This window comes from Micropterus dolomieu, linkage group LG18 (assembly GCF_021292245.1).
Source record: "Micropterus dolomieu isolate WLL.071019.BEF.003 ecotype Adirondacks linkage group LG18, ASM2129224v1, whole genome shotgun sequence".
NCBI lineage: Eukaryota > Metazoa > Chordata > Actinopteri > Centrarchiformes > Centrarchidae > Micropterus > Micropterus dolomieu.
This window is the reverse complement of record NC_060167.1, coordinates 14,925,304-14,946,062: the sequence shown is the minus strand read 5'-3', so window position 1 is coordinate 14,946,062 and position 20,759 is coordinate 14,925,304. Positions and strand designations below refer to the sequence as shown.

The window sequence follows — 20,759 nt, the reverse complement described above, 5'->3', positions numbered from 1 at the left end:
TAGCCAAGGCTCGAAACTTATTCTAACTTGCAAAACAAAGACTCTGTCTGACCTCTGCATGGAACAACTTGACTGAAGAGGAAAGTATCCTTCACTTTTTTCATTATCATTATTGCTACAAAATGAATGTGATTGCATTTACTGTTTTTACTTATAAGAAAGGTTAATATTTATAAATTAATGGATATGTTTTTAGTGTTATTAATTATTGCCTTCTGGGTGGACAGATTGATAATAATTTTACTTCAAAGAGGGCGCCTCTCCCCTTCTGTACCTCTGCTTCATGACGCTCCGGGCAATCATGTGACCTGACTCTGCTTCAGTCCAGATGCGTCAAGTGGCAGCAAGGAAAAAAACGGAAGTACTTTAATCTTAACTTCAAACTAAAAGCATACCACTTCAAAGTGGTAAAATTATTCAATATTTCACAAAAAAAGGAAAGTTTATAGAAAAGTAAAAAATAAATAAAAGAAAAAAAGGTTTCCCTGTGGTCATTTATTCCCAAGATGAGGAATCACTGAACTAAACTACCAAATTTCTCCTTTTAAAATGCAACAGTAAAATGCTGATTATACATTGATGCAACTCTGATAACTACACCATCACCTTTTGATACTCCAAGTGTATTTCGCAGACGATGCTTCTGTCCTTTAAGAAATCTCTTCTCTTGTCATACAACTCCCATACACAAACACACATAAACATATGTGCTTGCACACAGTACAGTGAGGACATTTAAATGTAGCCTGTTCAATTTTGCTCAAGTAAATCCTGTTTTCTTAGGTGTATCTGTATTTCTATCCTTTTTTTCGCTGTTGTTGGTTCTTTCTTGCCTTGTCAGATCTCATATGTGTCTTCATGTTAATAACTTCTCCGGCACTATTAATAAACTCTGGGGAAAAAAACAAAGTAGGATTTTGAATGCTGGCCTTTAGTTTTACATTGTTGTATAACTTTTACAATAATAAAGAATCAGACAGAGCTGGAATTTAACTAAGAATATTTACTCGAGTATTTCCATTTTATGCTACTTTCTACTTCTTCTCCACTACATTTTGAAGGCCAATATTCTACTTCTACTCCATTGCATTTATTTGATAGCTTAAACTTCTACTAGTAACTTTGCAGATTTAGATTATGAACACAAAACAAAAAATAATACAGTATGATATATTATTATTAAAATGATGTACATATGAATGCATCACTAATTGCAATCCAGATGTGTGAAATGAGCCACTCTTTATCATGAGCACTTTTACTTTTAGTACTTTAATTTTGATGCAAATACTTTAGCAATTTTTTAAGTAAGAGTTTGAATGCAGGACTTTAACTTGTAACAGTATGTATTATACATACTATTATAATACTGTAGTATTGCTACTTGCACAAGTACCTGAATAATTCTTCCACTACTGTCAGAAAGTAGCCTACATAAATGAATCTAACATCTGAAGTCCTTGACTTTTGTCTATATTACAGATGTATTTTTTTTTTATAGAAAAGCAAAATGTATAGTCCTTACCACTTAATGAGAGCTTGATATTTTTTGTGTGTTTTTGCAACAGAAATTATGTTGGGCATGGCGCTTCCCTGGGGGCTTTATTGTGAAAGCTACAACCGGAAGTTGTAATTGTCGTCAGGAGCAGCTTGACCACCGTTGTTCGTTCCCAGGGTTCCGTGAGAGCCGTTTGCCCCACCCCACCTCTTCAACGCTATCTATCTCAATGTACAATCCTCAGAGAAAAAAGGGGGCAAAAATAATTCAGAGTAACACTGCAAAGAAACGACCATCACATCCCCGACCAGTCCATCGGAGCAGACGCGGCCTGTCGGCGGTAAAAATAAATGTCTCGCCGTTGGATCAGTGATTGAAAACACCGCGGTATGTTCATGTATCATGCACATGTAACCACAATCTACCATACGGATTCAAAGGGAATACAAAAAGCTGAGAGACTTGACAGCGGGCTGTACCTACGCCAAACGGGAAAATAACGGAGGAGTTTCCACGAATATCACCTGGATATCGAGCTATATTACTCAAGGACATCCAACTGCCTAAAAAACCCCGCATTTTGCTCGCGCGGAGAAGCTTTCCGATGTGAGGAGAAATACAAATTAACGTTACAGAGAGAAAAAGGACGGAGAAGGGGCCTTTTTTTAGGGGGGTCTGGTCGAACCCTCCGAAAGAAAACCAGCAAGAACCAGCATCTGTTAACGAAGAGAGGAAATCATTTTGACATCGGCTTAAAACAGGATATTATTGATAAGGTTGCTAACATCAACGACGACCAGCCACACACATACAAAAAAATCGGTGTATGGGCTACATAATGTGACGGATTTGAAAGACGGTTTTGATAGAGAAAGAAGCCCCGGTGTAGTGTGATGATTCACATGCCGTCATTTTAAGAGGAAATATTTATTATTAATTTTTTTTTCACCTGCCCTCTGATGTGCTTTGGTTAGCTGGAGAACAGATTGCAAAGAACCCCTAAACACAATAACGTAAAAATATATGTATTTAAAGGGGGGAGAGGGTCGAGAAAAATTGGGCTTTGGCTGTGAGTGGAAATGAATTGAATGGCAGTGTGAGATATCTGCCGAAGATGGGCTCCGAAGGAGACATTTGCTAAGAAAATTAAACCTATATTTAAATCTATATAAATCTACAAAAGATAGCGTTTAGATTTAAGACACCTTTAAGGAAACAGGACCACCGATGTTCATTCATGTACGTTGCAGGGCAGCAAATTTTCTCATCTACTCTCATGTCAATGTTGATGACTTCATTGCGGATTTACAGTGAAAAACACAAGAATCAAGCGTCTGAGAAGGCGACATCGGTGCTCTGCTCCTTTCTGACTGATCTCTTGTTGATAAATTGCCAGTAAATAGGTCCATCCACACACAGACATACTGTGCCAAAGCCTGGTGGAGTCAGCCATCTACTACCCAACAGGTTTACATCTGTTCCATCTACATCTGGCAACATAAATGTCACCCATTTTGAGCCAGGTGTTCCTCTGTCAGCCCAGTCTAGGAATTTAGGATTGATTGGATTTTCTTCTGATCAGCACCCCTCCTTCCCTACAACCAACCAACCAACCAATCAACCACCCTGCCTCCCCCCTGAACCTGTCGCTGGGTTTTAGGGAAGATGGGCTGTCTTGGCAATAGTAAGACCGAAGACCAGCGAAATGAGGAGAAGCAACAGAGGGAAGCCAACAAAAAGATAGAGAAGCAGCTCCAAAAAGACAAACAGATATACCGAGCGACTCACCGACTACTACTATTAGGTAGGTTTTGTGAAACACATCATTAATGTATGTGTGTTTGTGTTCAGTTTAGGGCCTGAAGGTCCATTTTGTGCTGAATTGTTGCACCCACAAAACTATATGAGTGTATTTTCACTTCTTTATACAAACGTTAAAGCTGTTGTTTCAGATTGTTCCCTTGAAAAAGCGGTTTTACAGCGAAACATCCAATGATGCAATGACATGATGTCACTTACATCGCAAGGTTCGCAGTGTCTCGACACAGGACAGTTGAGAAGCAGGCTTGTCTCCTAATTATGGAGCGTGATTACAGAACATGGGAGAGACAGTGGACAGACAAGACACCATTTGTGTGCAGGCAGCATGCAGAGGCTGGGAGGCCACCAACAGGCATTTTTTGCATGGTTGTGTCTTTTCTCCACACAAGGCCTACAAGACAGCACGTGGCAACATTTGCGAAGCTGTGTGTGTGTTTTTGTGTAGATCTCGGATGCCTTCAGCTTGAGTTATTTAGGCCCATGGACTTCATGTTTGATGTGATTTTTCAGACTCTACACTCACCTTTGCATAATCCTCTCCATACCAGCTACTCTGGAAATGGATATTCTCTAATCATAGAATGTAAAATAACTATTTTTAATTTGATGAAGCTATTTCTGGCTTTATCTTCTAGGCCTCCATCTCACGATACAGTCTGAACCTCAAGGCCAGGGTCAGTTATCCTGCTAAGACTCTTGGGACTACGGAGAGGAAATTAGGATTACTAGCTTCCCTTGAATGGCAGTCTAGTTCATTCTAATCAGAAATTGATCCTAGATTTATGCATTTACACTTAGGCTCTAAATAGCCAGCCTTTAAGCCATACATTTAGGACTTTTTCTTTTGTGAAATGCATTTTGTCATGCCGAAATTATGAAGATATTTTTTTGATTCTTAAATTTTTATATTAGAGCGATCCTTCCTGTCCTTGCCCCTGATGTTTAGAGTTCCTCCTCACATCTGAAGGCAGTGGTGGAAGAAGTACTCAGATCCTTTACTTCAGTAAAAGTACCAATACAACAGTGTAGAAATACACCATCACAAGTAAAAGCCCTTCATTCAACTTCCTACCAAAGAAGGAGTACAGAAGTGCTATCAGCAAAAGTATGTGATGCACAAGCATTTTACTGTTGTAAGTGGTCCAGGTGGAGCTAGTATTAACTTAATACAAAGGTATTGAGGCAGTGCAGAGAAATAAAGACCTGCACTTAAAAAAAATTATGGATAAAATCCTGGGCATCAAGTTTGTAGCTCTTTCACTTCCACCTTCAACTGGCCTGATCTTCCACCTAGACACCAAATACCTTCCAGGATTTAGCGTCTAAGGGCGAGCTTTAAAGCATCCTCCACTCGTTCCAGATCCATTCTGGATATTTTGGTCGGTTCCTTTTTAAAGGAGTTTTGTACAACTTTTGATAAACACAGTCTGACTTATTTTTCTGTCCCTTTTCTGCTTCCAGGGGCCGGTGAATCCGGGAAGAGCACGATAGTCAAACAGATGCGAATACTGCATGTTAATGGCTTCAACGCAGAGTAAGTGTTGGCTTCTCTCCATTGCTTTGTTCTGGACCCTTGATGTTAATCACACACACATGCAGCACATTTAATCACTAAACCACTACAGACAGGTTTGGTAGTTTTGGTTACAGAATGTAGACGAGAAACTAAAGATTAGGATTGGGTGATACGGACACGAGCGGATATCAAAATATTTGTTGACCAAATAGGCTACCATGATCATGTGATGATGTTTTGGTGAGGACTATTGGTGCGTTCACAAGATACAAATGATAGGAATGGTCTTAAGTAATACTAATGGCATGCAGGCACAGGGATCCACAGTCCATTTCATTCAGCTAGAACAGTAAAACTAGTTAGATGGAACTTTATTGTCAACAATGTGGAAAATTGCATCTAATGAAGACAGACATGAGGACACAGCATCAACAAACAGCATGACTTGTAAAAGACAGAAATAATATTAGTCAATGAACAGAAAATTAATCATTATTAACTATTTTGATAATGGATTAATCATTTGAGTAATTTCTCAAGAAGAAATGGTAAATATTCTTTGGTTTCAGCTTCTCAAATGTGAGGATTTGCTTTTTGTGTGTTTCTATCATGCTTATTCAGTTGATATCACAGTTAATTAAATTTCTTTGGGTTTTGTTCATTAGACGAAGTGATGATGAGCTTTTTGTTTCACTTTTTTCCAGCTTTTAATAGACTAAATGATAATTGATCAAATGCGAAAATGATCAGCAGATTAATTGCCAATGGATATAATTGTTAGGTAAATATAATCCAAGCCTAGAGAATATTTTAGCCTCATCTTCGTAACATCCTTAACTGCATACAGCCAGCTTCAGTACTAACCATAATAAAAGTATAAAAATATTATTGTAGCTTGAAAATAAAAATATACTGTATTGATTGTATGACATATACAAATTGAATTCATACAAATTGTTCATGCACCAAAACAGAATATGATTTATATATATAAATGAGCAACTGTTCTCATTTCCCCTCTTATTCTGTAACGCGACATTGATATATAATTGTACTGATTATTAGAAGGAAAACTTTGGAGACATTTCTACACATGAAGGGATTTTAAATCAGTTGAAACTGATCGCCTGGCTAGTATACAAATATTTATCTTTCCTATTTTAATTGGCACGGAGGGATACACTCTTCTCGTTGTTTTACAAAAATATATGGAATATGGGCTAATAAAGAAAATGTTTTGGGCAAGATAAGAAAAAATCTCCTCATATATCTGTATCAGGTTTTAAAGGAAACATTGCATTGGGTGTTTTAAAAGCCACCATGTCTTGTGAATGTCCTAAAACTCAATCCCCAGTTGATGCAATGGAAACAGAAGTCACATTTTTCTATTCTTAATCATCTGTTTCCTAGAAAGGGGTTGTTGGGGTAGGAGCATCATCGTGTGCTTATTTTAGGGCAACGTCAAACGGATGCTCCTCACAGACCCAGACGCTCTGGCGTAATGACAAACCCCGCAGTCGGCTGTCGCTCCCAGGTCGTTTTAGGTCTGGCGGGGGTTTGGTGCTCTCACCTTGCTGGGTTTCCCCCTCTGGGTGCATGGCAGTGCCAGTCAGCGCAAGGTGCCGGGAGGATGGGGAGGATGAGGACAGGAGGAGGTGATGTAGGAACGGGATAAGAAGAGGGAGAAAGGGCTGAGGTGAGAAGAGATTGGTATGGTAGCTCATTTCAAAGTGGAGTTTGTTGTTTTTCTTGTGGAGGTCCTAGTGTGAGGAATGTAGTCTTTCTCTCTTTATCGTTCTGCTGTCGCTGTGAATGATATAAAGGAGCCGAGGGAAGCTCTCTGAAGCCACTCTTAGAAAGTTCAAACATGTAATTTTTTTGAGGAAATAATCAGATTGACGATGTTAATTAGCTTTTTTGTTTTTTTTATTTTTAGATTACCAGTGTAATCATGAGTTCCTCTGAGTATGAGAACTTTGAGCTGTTGAGTCAGTACTCTAAACTCTAAAAAACTCAACACTTTATTACCTGGGAGCATCTCTAACAATCATTTTCTTTATTGATAAATCTGCTGATTATTTTCTGAATAAACCATTTTGTTTGTAAAATGTCAGGAAATAGTGAAAAAACAGTACAGTACAGTTTCACGGGGCCCAAGGTGACGTCGTCAGATGTCTTGTTTCGACCAGAAACCCAAACATATTCAATTTACTATCATAAAAAAAACTTAACCAGAAGATATTCGCATTTTAGAAGTTGGAACTAGTTTGATATTTTTGCTTTAAAAATGACAAAAACTGTTTAATTTTCTGTCAGTCTACTAAAAGATTAATCACCAAATCATTTCAGATCTATAGGTACGAGGTTATAAATACTGAGATATTACCCGATAATACAAATGAAAAATGTTCACTAACGCACAGAGAATTGTCCCTAGGAAATTTGCACTTGCACTTTCGCCTTGGTTAAGTTTTGATTACAGCAGCGTGCAGTGATGCAGCGACGTCACTTTAAACAGAACACATTCATTGCCAAAAAATGATTTGGTGGTCTTGATGGGACCCCCTGCTGCTGTAATGTCGACTGAATATGCTGCACCGTGCACTCAAACGAACCCCACACATTTAAGCTAATGCTTACAGTTGCTCTGATATACTAAGATATTTTGACTTGGGTCATTCAAAAGAAATCACACCTTGCTGGTACCTGATTGTGTAAGCAGCTCTATGGTTTGTTCATTTGTCAAACGTTTCTTTTGTCAGGACATTTAAAAGAATTTGACACCTAACACTGGCAGCTCTGGTTTCTGAAAGACCTGCGTGACGTTAGACCTTTTTACTACTGTTATCAGTGAAGGCTGCAGATTGCCCAACCTGAGCGCCGTGCTGTGTGGTGATGCTGAAATTCTGTTTGTCTTTACAACAATAAATGGACTAAATATGGAGAATATCATTATATTTGTTAATACTTTAGATTCTACTTTGTGCTCATCGGAGGTTGTTAGGTAAAACTGAACTTTAAAGACACCTTTTATATGTACAGTAACAGTCTGTGTTGTCTTCCACAACCTCACCCACCCCACTGTGCTGTTTTGATCAATGTCATTTGGTATCAGCAAGTACAAATAAAATCAGGAGTTGCACTTGGTCAGCAAAATAAAGGTATCAATGCATCTGGAGCTGCCATAATACTGATGTCTGATATAATTTACCTCCAGGCTGGCGAAGAGGTTTATGTTACACAGCACATTCCTTGCAAAACCTCATGCCACTAACACAAAAGAAACAAAACATTTTTTGTTTTTTCCAGCTGTTCCTTCTTATATTTTGGATAAAAAATAATGTTTGCCCGTTCAGCTATGGTAGCCATATTTGGATGTACAGCTGATATATTTCCGTCTAGTTTAGCCAAAATGGATTCCAAGTTCCCCATGGTTTCGAAAATAATCAAGTTTTGTTTTAGCATTTAAGAAAAGTGATGGACTGTACTCACTGTTAACCGTCATGACGCAAGTTTATATTGTGTGCGTCATATAATTTATGTTTTTGTTCTAATAAAAAAATACAATAAAAGATGAACCCTTTCTTGTTCTTCACAGGGAGAAAAAACAGAAAATTCACGATATTAAAAACAACATTAAAGAAGCTATAGAGGTAAGAAATTCCTCGTTTCATCCATTTTGAGTGTGAACTGTGGGATTTTTAACAGTTTGTCACACTGTTGCAACTGTATTGAGAGCATCGAGAATGGCATATTTTTGACAAGGCAAAAGCCACAATGCAGGCTGTTTGCCTGTATGTGTGTAGTGGTAGTGGCAAAATCAATTATCTATGAAATATCCGAGCACATAGGTCATTTTTAATTAATGATTGCATTATGTTTTCTTCTTCTGTTCTCTCCATCCAGACGATTGTGTCTGCCATGACCACGCTCACACCGCCATGCCAGTTAGCCTGTCCTGCAAACCAATGCCGAATCGAGTACGTCCTGCACCAAGTAAACCAGAAGGATTTTGAGTTTCCTTCGGTAAGTTGAATCTCACTTATTTGGGTTCTGTTGACGCTCTGACTTCTGCACGAGTTCAAAAAATCAAAAGGCGTAATGACAGTGTCAGCTGTGCTGTATGCCAGTGTTACCACGGGTGCCTCAGGAACTTTTTTTTCATTTAACTTGACTGGAGTTGATTAGTTTAGTAGTCGAAATTAGGGCTGAACAATTTTGAAAAAATATCTAATTGCAATTATTTTGACTATTACGGTCATGATTTGCGATACTAGGGGGAACTATAATTTTTACATCCTTATTCTTTCTCATCCTTATTCTCTTTATTTATTTATTTATTTATTTTTTTTGCGAGGATCTGTGCCAAACAGAAATGTTTTCTTAAATCTGTAGAATATAATGTGTAGGCCAGGACATCTCTGCAGCGCGACAGTATTTCATTTAAAATGGTATTTTGACACACAAATCACCTTTAATAAATATTGGACCTCTTGCGATTTGAAAATTGCAGTAGGCCATAGTCGTAGCCCTAGTCGAAATGCCTAAATTTCTCTGCTTCCACCTTCTTAAATGTGAATATTGTATATTGTATTGTGTATATATGATAATAAACTGAATTGGGAAATTGTTAAATGCATTTTTCACAATTTACTCGAAAATACTCGCTGATTAGTTGCAGCCCAAAACCTTATTCTGTTTTCAAAACTTCAAACATTTGCAAATCCTTATCTCAGCCTGGTTTTTCTGTGGACTATTTTCTTTGCAAGATAACAAGCTGATAATGCAACTATCCTTTTTTTTACACATATAGTGTTTATAGATATTCTTTATCTATTTTGCTGTAAAATTTGTCTCATTTTAACTGCTATTAAATGTGAGTACGGCCCCTCACACGGCAGCCTGGTGTGCAAAGTGATTCAGTAATTAGCAGGTGTGCTTTCGCTTGGGAGGCTGTCAATTGAATAAGCCCGCTCACCTGAGAGATCCACACCGCCTATTAACACTGATTGTCTGTAATAACCCTAAATGTGTCTAGAGGGACCTGTCCTCCAGAAACACAGAGACTTCTGAGTCCCACCTGAGTTGCAGTCTGCTCCTGGTGGCCTGTCAGAGACTCGCTGCAGGTCCCACTGCTGGACCAGCAATCTGTTTATTTACTGGCAGCATCTGGATCAGTTTTTTGTGTTTAAAACTGATGTTACAGATCAGTTTATCGTGTTTTAGACTGCTAGTCTGACAGCATGTTAACGTTCATCCTACTTTACATTGCAGGGACTAGGGGCCATATTCTACAGAATATGGAATAATTTTACGTGTTGTTTCGACTTTGGATTCTGACTTAATCTTTCAAAGTTTCCATCAAAAAGTAAAATGTATGTGAATCACTACTCAAGAAGGTGCAGAATACTTCAGTGAGTATAGAACAACCATAAAAATCTGGGTTTCGTTCTCTTTGAGTGTGCTCACACAACAAAAATGAAGCTGTATTTCTGAAGGACACTCGTTCCCTTAGTTGCATGTCATGCGAGTCCACTGGTCTGCTTGTCGAAAATGTTAGTAAGACCATGACCGAGGCTTTTTGCACTGTGCTGTCCTGTGTACATGTAATGCGAGCCATAAAAATCTAGAGAATAACTGTTGCATTTATGATGAAACCTTTTGATTGAACTGAAACGATCGGTTGAAGAATTGATCAGTCGATTGCCAGTAAAAATAATCTGTGACAATTTTTAAAAATATATTAATCATTTAAGTCACTTTTAAGCAATAACACTAAAAATTCCGTGGTTCCAGCTTCTTAAACGTGAGGATTAGCTGCTTTTCTCTGTTTTCATATCAAATATCAAATGGAATATTTGCGGGGTTTTAGACTGCAGGTCAAACCAAAACACTGTTATCCTTTTTTTTTCTCACTATTTTCTTATATTTTTGTAGACAAGTGATGAACCAATGAATTGAGAAAATTTGAAAATAATCATTAGTTGCAGCTCTGTTTTTCAAAAAATAAAATGTAATTTTCAGTATATCAGTAAAAGGTCATGCTTTTGATTTACTGCAAAATCAAATTTAATGCTGAATATTTTAATCTGTCATGGCTTATATAGCCATTGTCAGGCCTGTTATAAACCCACGCTATGCAAACAAGCTCCCAATCAAACTATTGATTTCATTTAAATTCCAGTTAAGATAAAGTGTTTTTAAATATAGCGTGTGATTTACTGTGTGATAAAATTGGGGAACTTTGTATAAAATCATGCAAAGTACATTTGAATGTTTTTATTTGATTTGACGGTCCAAAAGAAATGTTTGAGGATTTAAATGTTTTACTAATTTAAATAGTGATATGTAGCTTTAATCCATCACTGGAACAAATGTTTAGAGAACAGATATGATGCTGTCAAACTGTGAAAACTACCAAATTAGAAAGTAAACAAAAAATTGTCACATTATTCAATTGTTAGTATTCAATTAGTATTTCAACTGTTTTGTAACACGGGAGAGGTTATGCGTGAAGGAGGAAGAACACTGTGTCTTCCCTGTTTTGTTCCAGCACGATAGCTTCCAATAGAGTTTCCAGTGAAGAGTGTGTGTATTTGTGTGTAAGCAAAAGAAAGTCTCCGACATTGTCTCTGTTACTTCATGGCAAATTTATTACTCAGGCCTGTCTCAAGCTGACCCTTCCTCAGGCTATCAGTCAGTCACTAGACTTGGACTTAGGCGATGGAGGGAAAGACGAGCACTTTGATCTGATACTGAGTTTTTGTCTTTTTTTTTTTTATGTGGGGTGTAGTGAGTGAGAGCATACACGTGGTGTTAATGCTTTCAGAGACGTCGATGTACCGCTGTTATTTTAAATAGTGATTTCAGCGTAATGATATCTGGTTACCTAAAGCATTGTTTAATGAAGCATCAGTTCCCATAAGCTAAAGGTTTGGCTTTGTCTTAAGCGATACTGCCCGTGAATTGGTACTTTAGTTTAGGAAAGAGAATACAGTAAAAAACTATCTGATTAGCCTCTGCTTCAACTCCTCTACCGCCTCCTCAGCCCCTACCCCCTCGGCTGGCCTTAGGGCCTACTGGAAACCTGTCGGACTGGTTGACTCTGCTTTTAGCAGAGAAGCAACAGACACAGAAAATAAGCACAGGGCCTGGATTGAATCACTGTAGTATTGTCTTGATTTCCTTCCAAGCTGCATTTCTAATCAATGGTCCTTGGCGTTTGTTGTCATTCACAACAATATAGTTTCTCCTAAAATGTTAATAATAAAATGGACCACACCTTTATGCAAGATAAAGAATTGTCCTCGGGGTTATTTACTTGGGCTTTTTAATTTCTTACAGAATGATTGCTGCCATGCCCACCTGTCCCGAGCCTCCTTGCTCCCAACGATGTACAGTACAGTGCCTCGTCATTGTAGTCAAGTTAGTCAAGTCAGTATTATTTACTGTAAATATATCAAAATCACAAATTTGCCTTGCAGGGCTTATAACATAAAACAACCTCTGGATATGAAGAAATTCTACAGAAAACCCTTTAACAGGGAAACAACAAAGGAGGAATCTCTCTTCGAGGCAGGCAGACATGAAGTTAATGTTGTATAAACATAGAGACTCTCCGAACCCACTTCATACTGCAGCATATTCTATGCAGGAAATCTTTAAATGCATTTCCTAGGTCTAAAAGAGTTGAAAAGAGTGAGATTTGCCCAAAAATGTTTGAAATCTCAGAAGATTTTTTAGAATATTAAAAAATGTTAATATCTCCAGCCCTACATATAATATAAGTGATATTATTCCACTGGTATGGTATGTCACCTAGTAGATTGCTCAGAATGATTTTCCACAATCTAATTTTATAAACGCAGTTTAATTGAAAGTAAATCATATAGTCCTGCAGCATGTCTTAAGAGCACTGTCTGTTTTCACACAGGATCTTAAAGTAGGTCTATACTCAGGTCACAGCCGTTCCTATTCTTAAACTCTTCACAGAGCTGCACAACCGCTGCAAGAGGCATTGTGAAATCGCTTTCAAACTGTCTGAATTTTATATGTAGCCATGAATAAACTTTATGATGGGAAAACACTTCTTCTTAAATTGAAGAGGTTACAAAGAGAAACAGATGGAAAAGGTTGACCCTGTTGTCCTCTGCTCCTCAAAATCTTCTACCTACTGTATGTCATTTATTACTGTGGGTGGTGAATCTGGAAGTCGAATTATTGTTTCACTTTTTAAAGCTGAAACGTTTACCTTCTCAAATGAAAATTCAAAGCTCATTGAGAGTCTTTGTTGCCTCACAGAAGTATTTTTATTTGTTCTTTTAGGGTCATCTCCTGTGTTCATGAACTGATCATTTATAGTAGCATTTATACATGAAACAATTTTTTTTTCATTGCAATGTTATTATTTAAAAAAGCTACTGTTAAATATAACTAGAAACATAAGCTTCAACCAGCAATTGTTTTCATTATCTAATAATCTGAAATGATTGTTCTTTGATTAATCCATCATTTTATTTTAGAAAATCTTGAAACTATGGCGCAGAGTCCTAGATGATGTCTGCAAATTGCTGTCGGATCAACAGTCCAAAAACTTAAAGATAACCAATTTATTATGATATTAGATAAAGAAAAGCAGAACATTCTTATATTTGAGAGGCTGGAAGCAGCAACATTTTTGTAATTCTGTTTGCTAAATCACTTAATTGATTAATACATTTTAATAGTGTATTAATAAATTATTATGTCAATGGATTAATCAACAAAACAGTCAGCTAAAACAACAAACCGAATACTCAATTAGTCTAAAGATAAAAAATGAATCGGCAACAATTTTGCTAATCGATTAATTGTTTAACAAAAAGGGCAAACATTGCTTCCAGCTTCTCAATTGTGTTGATTTGCTGCCTATCTTTGTGTTATGGAGCTTTAACCTGAATACCTTGGGATTGCAGACCGTTCGTAGTGCAAAGAAAGCTGTTTGAAGACGTCACCTTGGGCCTTATGAAACTCTGATGGGCATTTTTCACTAATTTCTGACATGTTTTATACTAAATGACGAATTGGTTAGTCAGGAAAAAAACTGATTAATTGCTAATAAAAACAATCGTTAGTGACCGACCTACCTGTAATTATAACTGGTGTTTTTTCCTTTTAATACTTACTCTTACTTTAGTCTGGTTCTTTTATGAGTCTGTAAATTACCCTGGAAAATTTTTGTGATTGGTACTCTGAGGCCTCCTAGTTTTAGCTAGAATCTGACTCTCAAGTGAAAAAGGCAAGAACAGAAAAAGGCAACAGAGCTAAAAGGTCAACTCTGGTGCTGCAACAATTAACAGATAGTTGTCAGGTATTAAATTGATCGCAAACTATTTTGATAATTGACTAAACAATTTCAGTAGATTTTCACGAAAAAAAGTCAATGACAAATTAAGCAGCGGTAATCAGCAATTACTCATGTTTGACAATTCTGTATTTTAGGGAGAAAAACAACACAGCTGGTTTTAAACCTCAAGTGTCACCTTGTCCCATGTATCTACCTCCTCCATCCCAGATTTTCTAAATATCCATTAGTAACATAGTGGTCACTGCAAAGCCTGCTTACTCTCAGTTGAATTAACTATTTCTAAGGGTATACAGTATAACTCTATGGCTCATAATGGCTTATTTGTGCTTGACTGTATTGTATGTGATCAACTGAAGATTGCAGTGAAGAGATAGGCCCCTGTGTAGAGACAGCCAAGCCTTGTGTCAGTACAAAGCTCTCCATTTCTTCACGAACTCAGTGAACTGCTCTGTTTCCTGCCTCTGTCAGGGCCCGCTCATCTGTTGCTCCTCTCCGAGCTGGCCTTAAGCTACAAACGAAGCCAGGGAGTATCGCTGCCTCCCTCCATCTGTCCTTAAACGTTTTCACCCATCGAGATTAAGCCAGGGACACAGGACCATCCAAAGATACCAACCAGCCAACTTTTTCTTTTACACCATCCACCGATGTGAATAGTCGATCATTTGTTGTGTGCTGCAATGAGTACAGTTTATGTCTGCACAACATTTTAAACACCATTTCTTTTTTCTTTTCTTTTAAGGGCTGCAACTAATGATTGTTTTCATTATAAATTAATCTGATTGTTTTCTTGTGTAATCACTTTGTCTATAAAATTCCAGTTAAAAGTTCCCACAGCCCAACAGTAAAAGCCAAAGATATTGAGTTTACTGTCATGCAAGATAAATAAAAGCATAAATCTTTACATTTCAGAAGCTTGAACCAGGAAATGTTTGTAATTTTTGCTAAAATTATTATTACATTATCAAAACAGTTTCTGATTCATTTTCTGTTGATTGACTAATCTGGATGATTTGCCTCTTCTAACTTACCACTTTGGGTGTGTCAGTGCCCACAAGCTAGTGGGTAGCTTGGTCATTAGCAAACCATAATGAATAATAATGAACTTTTCTTCTCCATGTATCCACAAGAGGTAAAGATTAAACTTACTCGACCTCCACTGCATTGTTTTTTTTTTTTTATAATTTTTCGGTAAAACACTACGTTGTGGACTACCGTTTTGAAGCCTCGGGTTTGGCAAATTGGCCATTGCCATCTTGGCTTTTTGGAAGCAGAAGTGACCATTTGGACGAGAGGGTGGAGCTGTGGAGGGATAGCCTACTCATTGATGCCCCTGACAGGTCGCTGTTGTAGCCACTTGTCAATCACAAGGTAGCCACGCCTTGAAGCATAGCCAGCTTAATCATTTATTTTCCTCTAAATGGGACCACAATTTTGAAAATAAACATCTTGCTATATTGAAGACTTAAATCTAGTGATTAAGACCATTCTAATGAAAAGTAGTAATGAATCAAGTGAGAAGTATGGTCATTTAGTCATACAATATTATACAATCAGAATTCTTTTTGCAACCAGTGGAGTTGGCCCCTGCTGGCCATTAGAAATAATGCATGTTTAAGGTACTTCTGCATTGGCTTCACTTTTCAGACCTAGCGGTAGCTGATTGATCCTGAAATTTTTCAACTTTTGACCTCTGTTTTTTGCATCGCTGGTCAATCCTGCTTCGCCTTGAATCCCGCTCGCTCCTGTCCTATAGAAAATGAAACTGGTTTTTAGGATGTCATTTTTGGACCCTCAGCTGCCATTTCTTATAAAGATTCTTGTTTTACACACAGACACACACTTTTCCTTTAGCTCTTTTTCTATTATATCTTTATTTCAGGGATCCTCTGCCCTGAAACAAGAGCCTGACTTGCAGTTATTTCTAGTTGTGGTATGTCGTTGATCCAGACCCCTCTTTCTCTTTCCAGGAGTTTTATGACCATGCAAAGATCCTCTGGCAGGATGAGGGTGTGCGGGCCTGCTGGGAAAGGTCCAACGAATATCAACTCATCGACTGTGCACAGTAGTAAGTCTTTTTTTTATTATTTCCTTTTGATCCCCCCTCTATACATACACCTGTAATTAAGCATACATAAATTTCTAAGGGTTTTCACAAGTGCAGGCAGACATAAAAACATGCTTCCTTTTTCTGTCTGTGACTCTTTAGTTCACTCATATATGCTCACAAAAGGTCATTCAGCTTGAACACTGTGGGGTGTGTGTCTGGGTGTTTTGCCATGTAACCACATGTGAGTAAAAGGTGTCAAGGTTCATGATGTGACAATGAAGGCTGTGCTACCTACAATGACAGTGTGTTAGATCTAATTAGTCCATATTGATGGTAGGTAGTATGTGAATTTACCTCATTATAATCTGTTTCTAGTTTTAGTTTTATGATATAGTATCAGAATTAGTATTAAAAGTTGAGTTATTTTTTGAAGGATAAGGCTGGTGATGTTTTAGATTTTTCTTATTGTCAACAGATCCCTTGAAAAGATGAAAACCAACAATCTTTTAGTCTGTCTCAATACTTTCAGACTTCTCTACCCTGTTTGTGGCTAAGCCACAAGCCCACACATTCCTTCTGGAAACGTACTTTAAAGAGGTGGTATTATGCTTTTTGGCTTTTTCCCTCTCCTTTGAGTTATATATCTTTTTTTGTGCATGTAACAGGTTTGCAAAGTGAAAAAGCCCAAAGTCCAGCCCAAAGGGAGCTCCCAACTCCCACAGAAAGCTCTGCTCTGATCCGCTTGAAAACAGCTTGTTTGTAGTCCAGCCTTTCACTTCCTTTACTTGTGACGTCACAATGAAAACGCGTCATAAAGCTTGCCAAGCGGCTAGCGGGGTCAGGCACGCATTCAAACCAAGTTAGTCTGAGCGGAGGCCCTTTGGCTCGACTCGCCTTTGTTTGGTTTTCCATTGTAGAAATGTTGTACCTGTATCTGCTTCCAGGTACTTTTTTTCGTATCACCTCACCTTCGTTGAGGTTCCAAGCAAGCTGAGGGATACTAAAATGTAAGGTGAAAACACAGCAGACTGCTGATTGGTCCGAGAGAATCGTCACTATTCACTGCATCATCATTGTGTGCGCCAGACAGAGGCCAGCAACAGAAAGTTTTATATTTTACAGTTTTCGTATGGAATTTCATCACTAAATCCACTTCTGAGAAGTTTTGAGGTGAGAAATCAGCTGTGTAGATTTCGAATATTGACAGTTTTACTAGAAGTGATGGTGGAACATAAATGTGCTTGAATATTTTCGGGGTTGAGGAGCTCCGCAAGTGGTTGCCGGGGATGCCTGTGCCAACCCGCGGGAGGAGCACGGTGTGAGGCCGGCCAGCCGCCCGCTCACAGAGCCCTCTGCCGTCACACAGACCGCTGCAGCAACAACGGCAGAGGAAAACACAGCTGGAAGGTTTTCGTACCGCTTATGTCTTTACATTGTGAGTAATGTTGAAACGTTTTAACTTAAAAAAGAGAAAGCTGTGTGGATCGCTGGTGTGTGTGTCACATTGAACATTATGTCGCAGCAGTTGTGTGTGGCGTCGCTATGACAACAAGCTACGTACTATCTCTGGGTACTATCTGCAATGGAAAATGGAGCAGGCCGAGTAGAGACAAGTCTATTGATTTGCGCTATGGTAGCATTTTTCGGCAAGGCAGCATAGATTGTCAGAACACCGGCAGTTCAACATTTAGTCTTAATGGTAAGATGTGGAACAATGATGTTGTGTGGTTGTGGACTTGTGAGGAACTTCTGCTAGTTACCATCTCCTAGGTTATGGTCTCAGTCTGAAGTGGCTTTGATTTGGATCACACTACCTTGTTTCTTACGACCCGCCTTGGTGACAGAGACGGATAATGCTGACTCTTTAAAGTTATATGTCACGAATGCTGAGACATATTATTTTCTTACGAAAATCTTCAGTTTCCCGAACCTCCCTCAGCTTGACTCTACCTCCTCTGTTCCAAACTCTTTCTTTCTTTCTTTTCTGGTATTTTTTAAATCTGCCTTTTGATCTCAGTCAGGCCTGCCTCTGTTACAAGGCATGCAGTGGTCACATGAAGCCAGAGCTCTTAGAGGGATGATGGTTGCAGACTCTCTCGCATGTGTACGTGTGCGTGCGTATGTGCTGGTACATCGACATGCGTGTGTGAGGTAGCTGTTTTTTCTCCTTGTAAAGTATCTTATTACAAGTAAAAGTCCTGAATTTAAGATCCTATTGCAGTGAAAGTTCATAAATATTAACCAATGTACTTTAAGTATCAAAAGTACTTACAGTACTGCAGAAAGGACATGTTCTTACATTATGAAATCGTAATACTGATCTATCATTTTGTAAGTAATATTTAACTGGTTGCATTGGAGCTAGTTAGGATGTTTAGTCCAGTTGTTCCCAGCCTAGGGGTCAGGCCCCCCTAAAGGGTTACAAGATAAATCTGGGCGGTCGTGAGATGATTCATTTTGGACTTTCCTGTTTTCTTATTTGTGAAATATTGGAGAGTTTTACCTCAAGAATTTTAAATGAAACCACAATCTAACAGCTGATAGACACATGAAGCTCCACACTACTTGTTTGTAAGAGGTCACAAGCCGAAAAGATTAGGAACCACTGGTTTAATCTGTAACAGTATATTGCATTTTATTCGCTTATTGTATGTTTTGTAATGTAAAATCCTTAACTGAAAACTAACTAGTGATAACAGCTGTCAAATAGAAAGTTTCCCTCTAAAAATGTAGAGGAATTGTAGTATAAAGTAGCAGAAAGTAGAAATACTCACATAAACAAGTAAATCAAGTTGCAATTAAGCACACCATTTGAGTAAATGTACTTAGTTACTTTACACCACTGACTTTATGTGTGTCCTTGTCGCTTAAACTGCATGCAGGTGTTTTGCTGCTTGTGTGTGCGGTACTGTTTTCTTTTTGCAGGGATGTGGCGTCTCAGTGGAGGCTCTCGATAAGATGATCATGACAAACCTTTCTTGTAAGAAATGTGATTGTGGGCAAAGAGAGTTGCAAGCTAGCGGAAAGACATTGAAAAAGAGAGAGACTGAAATAGAGAAATAGAGGGCTTCCCTGCATTGCGGGACCTCTCCTCTCTTTCCCTCTCTCCTCTCTCCCCCACACCCAGCAGCCCCAGTGTTATGGATCAGATGCTGGGCTGGGTGGCCAGACCGGAAGTGCTCCCCTCCCCCCTCTGTGTGCTTATGTAAACGGAGAAGCAGAGAAAGAGAGAGGGGAGAGCTATTTTTAACCCAGGCAGGCTGCAGAAGGAGAAAGAATGAGCGAGTGTGTTAGGAGAGAGACAACTTCAGCATTATTGATGAAGGTTGTTGGTATTAAATGAAAATGTCAACCCTTGATCAGTGCAGGAAATTCAGGGCCACGCCAAACAGCCCCTCCTCTCCCTTGAAAAAAAACAAAACAACAACCCCCCCCCTAAATTATATCATATGATTCATGCCATTATAAAAATAAAAAAAGCGAAGAAGAAGTTGACGGGGTGGTGATGCTTTGTTGTTGCTGTCTGATGGGAAGGAAGTCACTGAAGCTTCCCTGACTGTGTTTTTGCTCCGTCATGCTCCTCTGTGATGTGGTTGTTGTTATTGTTTTTGTTGTTGTTTCTTCTTATTAACACGTCCTGACTCCTTATATAGTCACACACTGTGTTTGCATGGATGTTGTTGTTCATTACATGTGAATGTGTGGCGTTCTGTCAATGTTGCGTAGGTTGCTGTAACTGTAGACGATTGTCATACAAGGTACCAACAGCGTGACCATGTCCCGCAACAGGACTGAGGCGAGGGGTTTGTTTTGTCTCAGAAGGTAAAGCCCGTTTGTCAGGTTTTGGTTGTCTCATCCATACAGACATCATAGAGTTGAATACTTCTTCCTGAAATATTTGTGCACTTTCCCTTGATTGTAAATCACTTCTGAGATCCTGACAAGGAGTCTTTGTACACATGTAAATTAAAGTCTTACAAACCTTTCTTTTTGTAATCTTGATATGGTGGGATATTTGATCCCTAATCATTCTTCATTCAGTGATATAATATGTCATTATATATACTTGTTAGTAATTAATCATTTTGAACACACTATACAGTGGGTACGGAAAGTATTCAGACCCCTTTAAATTTTTCACTCTTTGTTTCATTGCAGCCATTTTCCAAAAATCAAAAAAGTTCATTTTATTTCTCAGTAATGTACCCTCAGCACCCCATCTTGACAGAAAAAAACAGAAATGTAGAAATTTTTGCAAATTTATTAAAAAAGAAAAACTGAAATATCACATGGTCATAAGTATTCAGACCCTTTGCCGTGACACTCATATTTAACTCAGGTGCTGTCTGTTTCTTCTGATCATCCTTGAGATGGTTCTACACCTTCATTTGAGTCCAGCTGTGTTTGATTATACTGATTGGACTTGATTAGGAAAGCCACACACCTGTCTATATAAGACCTTACAGCTCACAGTGCATGTCAGAGCAAATGAGAATCATGAGGTCAAAGGAACTGCCTGAAGAGCTCAGAG

At 38.4% G+C, this 20,759-nt stretch overlaps 1 protein-coding gene across 2 annotated transcripts in view; it reads left to right on the top strand.

Moving 5' to 3' along the window:
• Nucleotides 1-1,655: 1,655 nt before the first annotated feature.
• The window catches only part of LOC123986975 (guanine nucleotide-binding protein G(s) subunit alpha-like), a 39,383-nt gene continuing 20,279 nt past the window's right edge, over nucleotides 1,656-20,759 (top strand). The window contains exons 1-6 of one of the 2 annotated variants that reach the window (XM_046075463.1): nucleotides 1,656-3,302; nucleotides 4,781-4,853; nucleotides 8,434-8,488; nucleotides 8,742-8,861; nucleotides 12,180-12,269; nucleotides 16,149-16,246. In XM_046075463.1, coding sequence (XP_045931419.1) covers nucleotides 3,164-3,302; nucleotides 4,781-4,853; nucleotides 8,434-8,488; nucleotides 8,742-8,861; nucleotides 12,180-12,269; nucleotides 16,149-16,246 — 575 coding nt within the window. In that variant the 5' untranslated portion in view covers nucleotides 1,656-3,163. The remainder of the gene's footprint in view (nucleotides 3,303-4,780; nucleotides 4,854-8,433; nucleotides 8,489-8,741; nucleotides 8,862-12,179; nucleotides 12,270-16,148; nucleotides 16,247-20,759) is intronic. The other variant, XM_046075464.1, reaches the window with a different exon arrangement.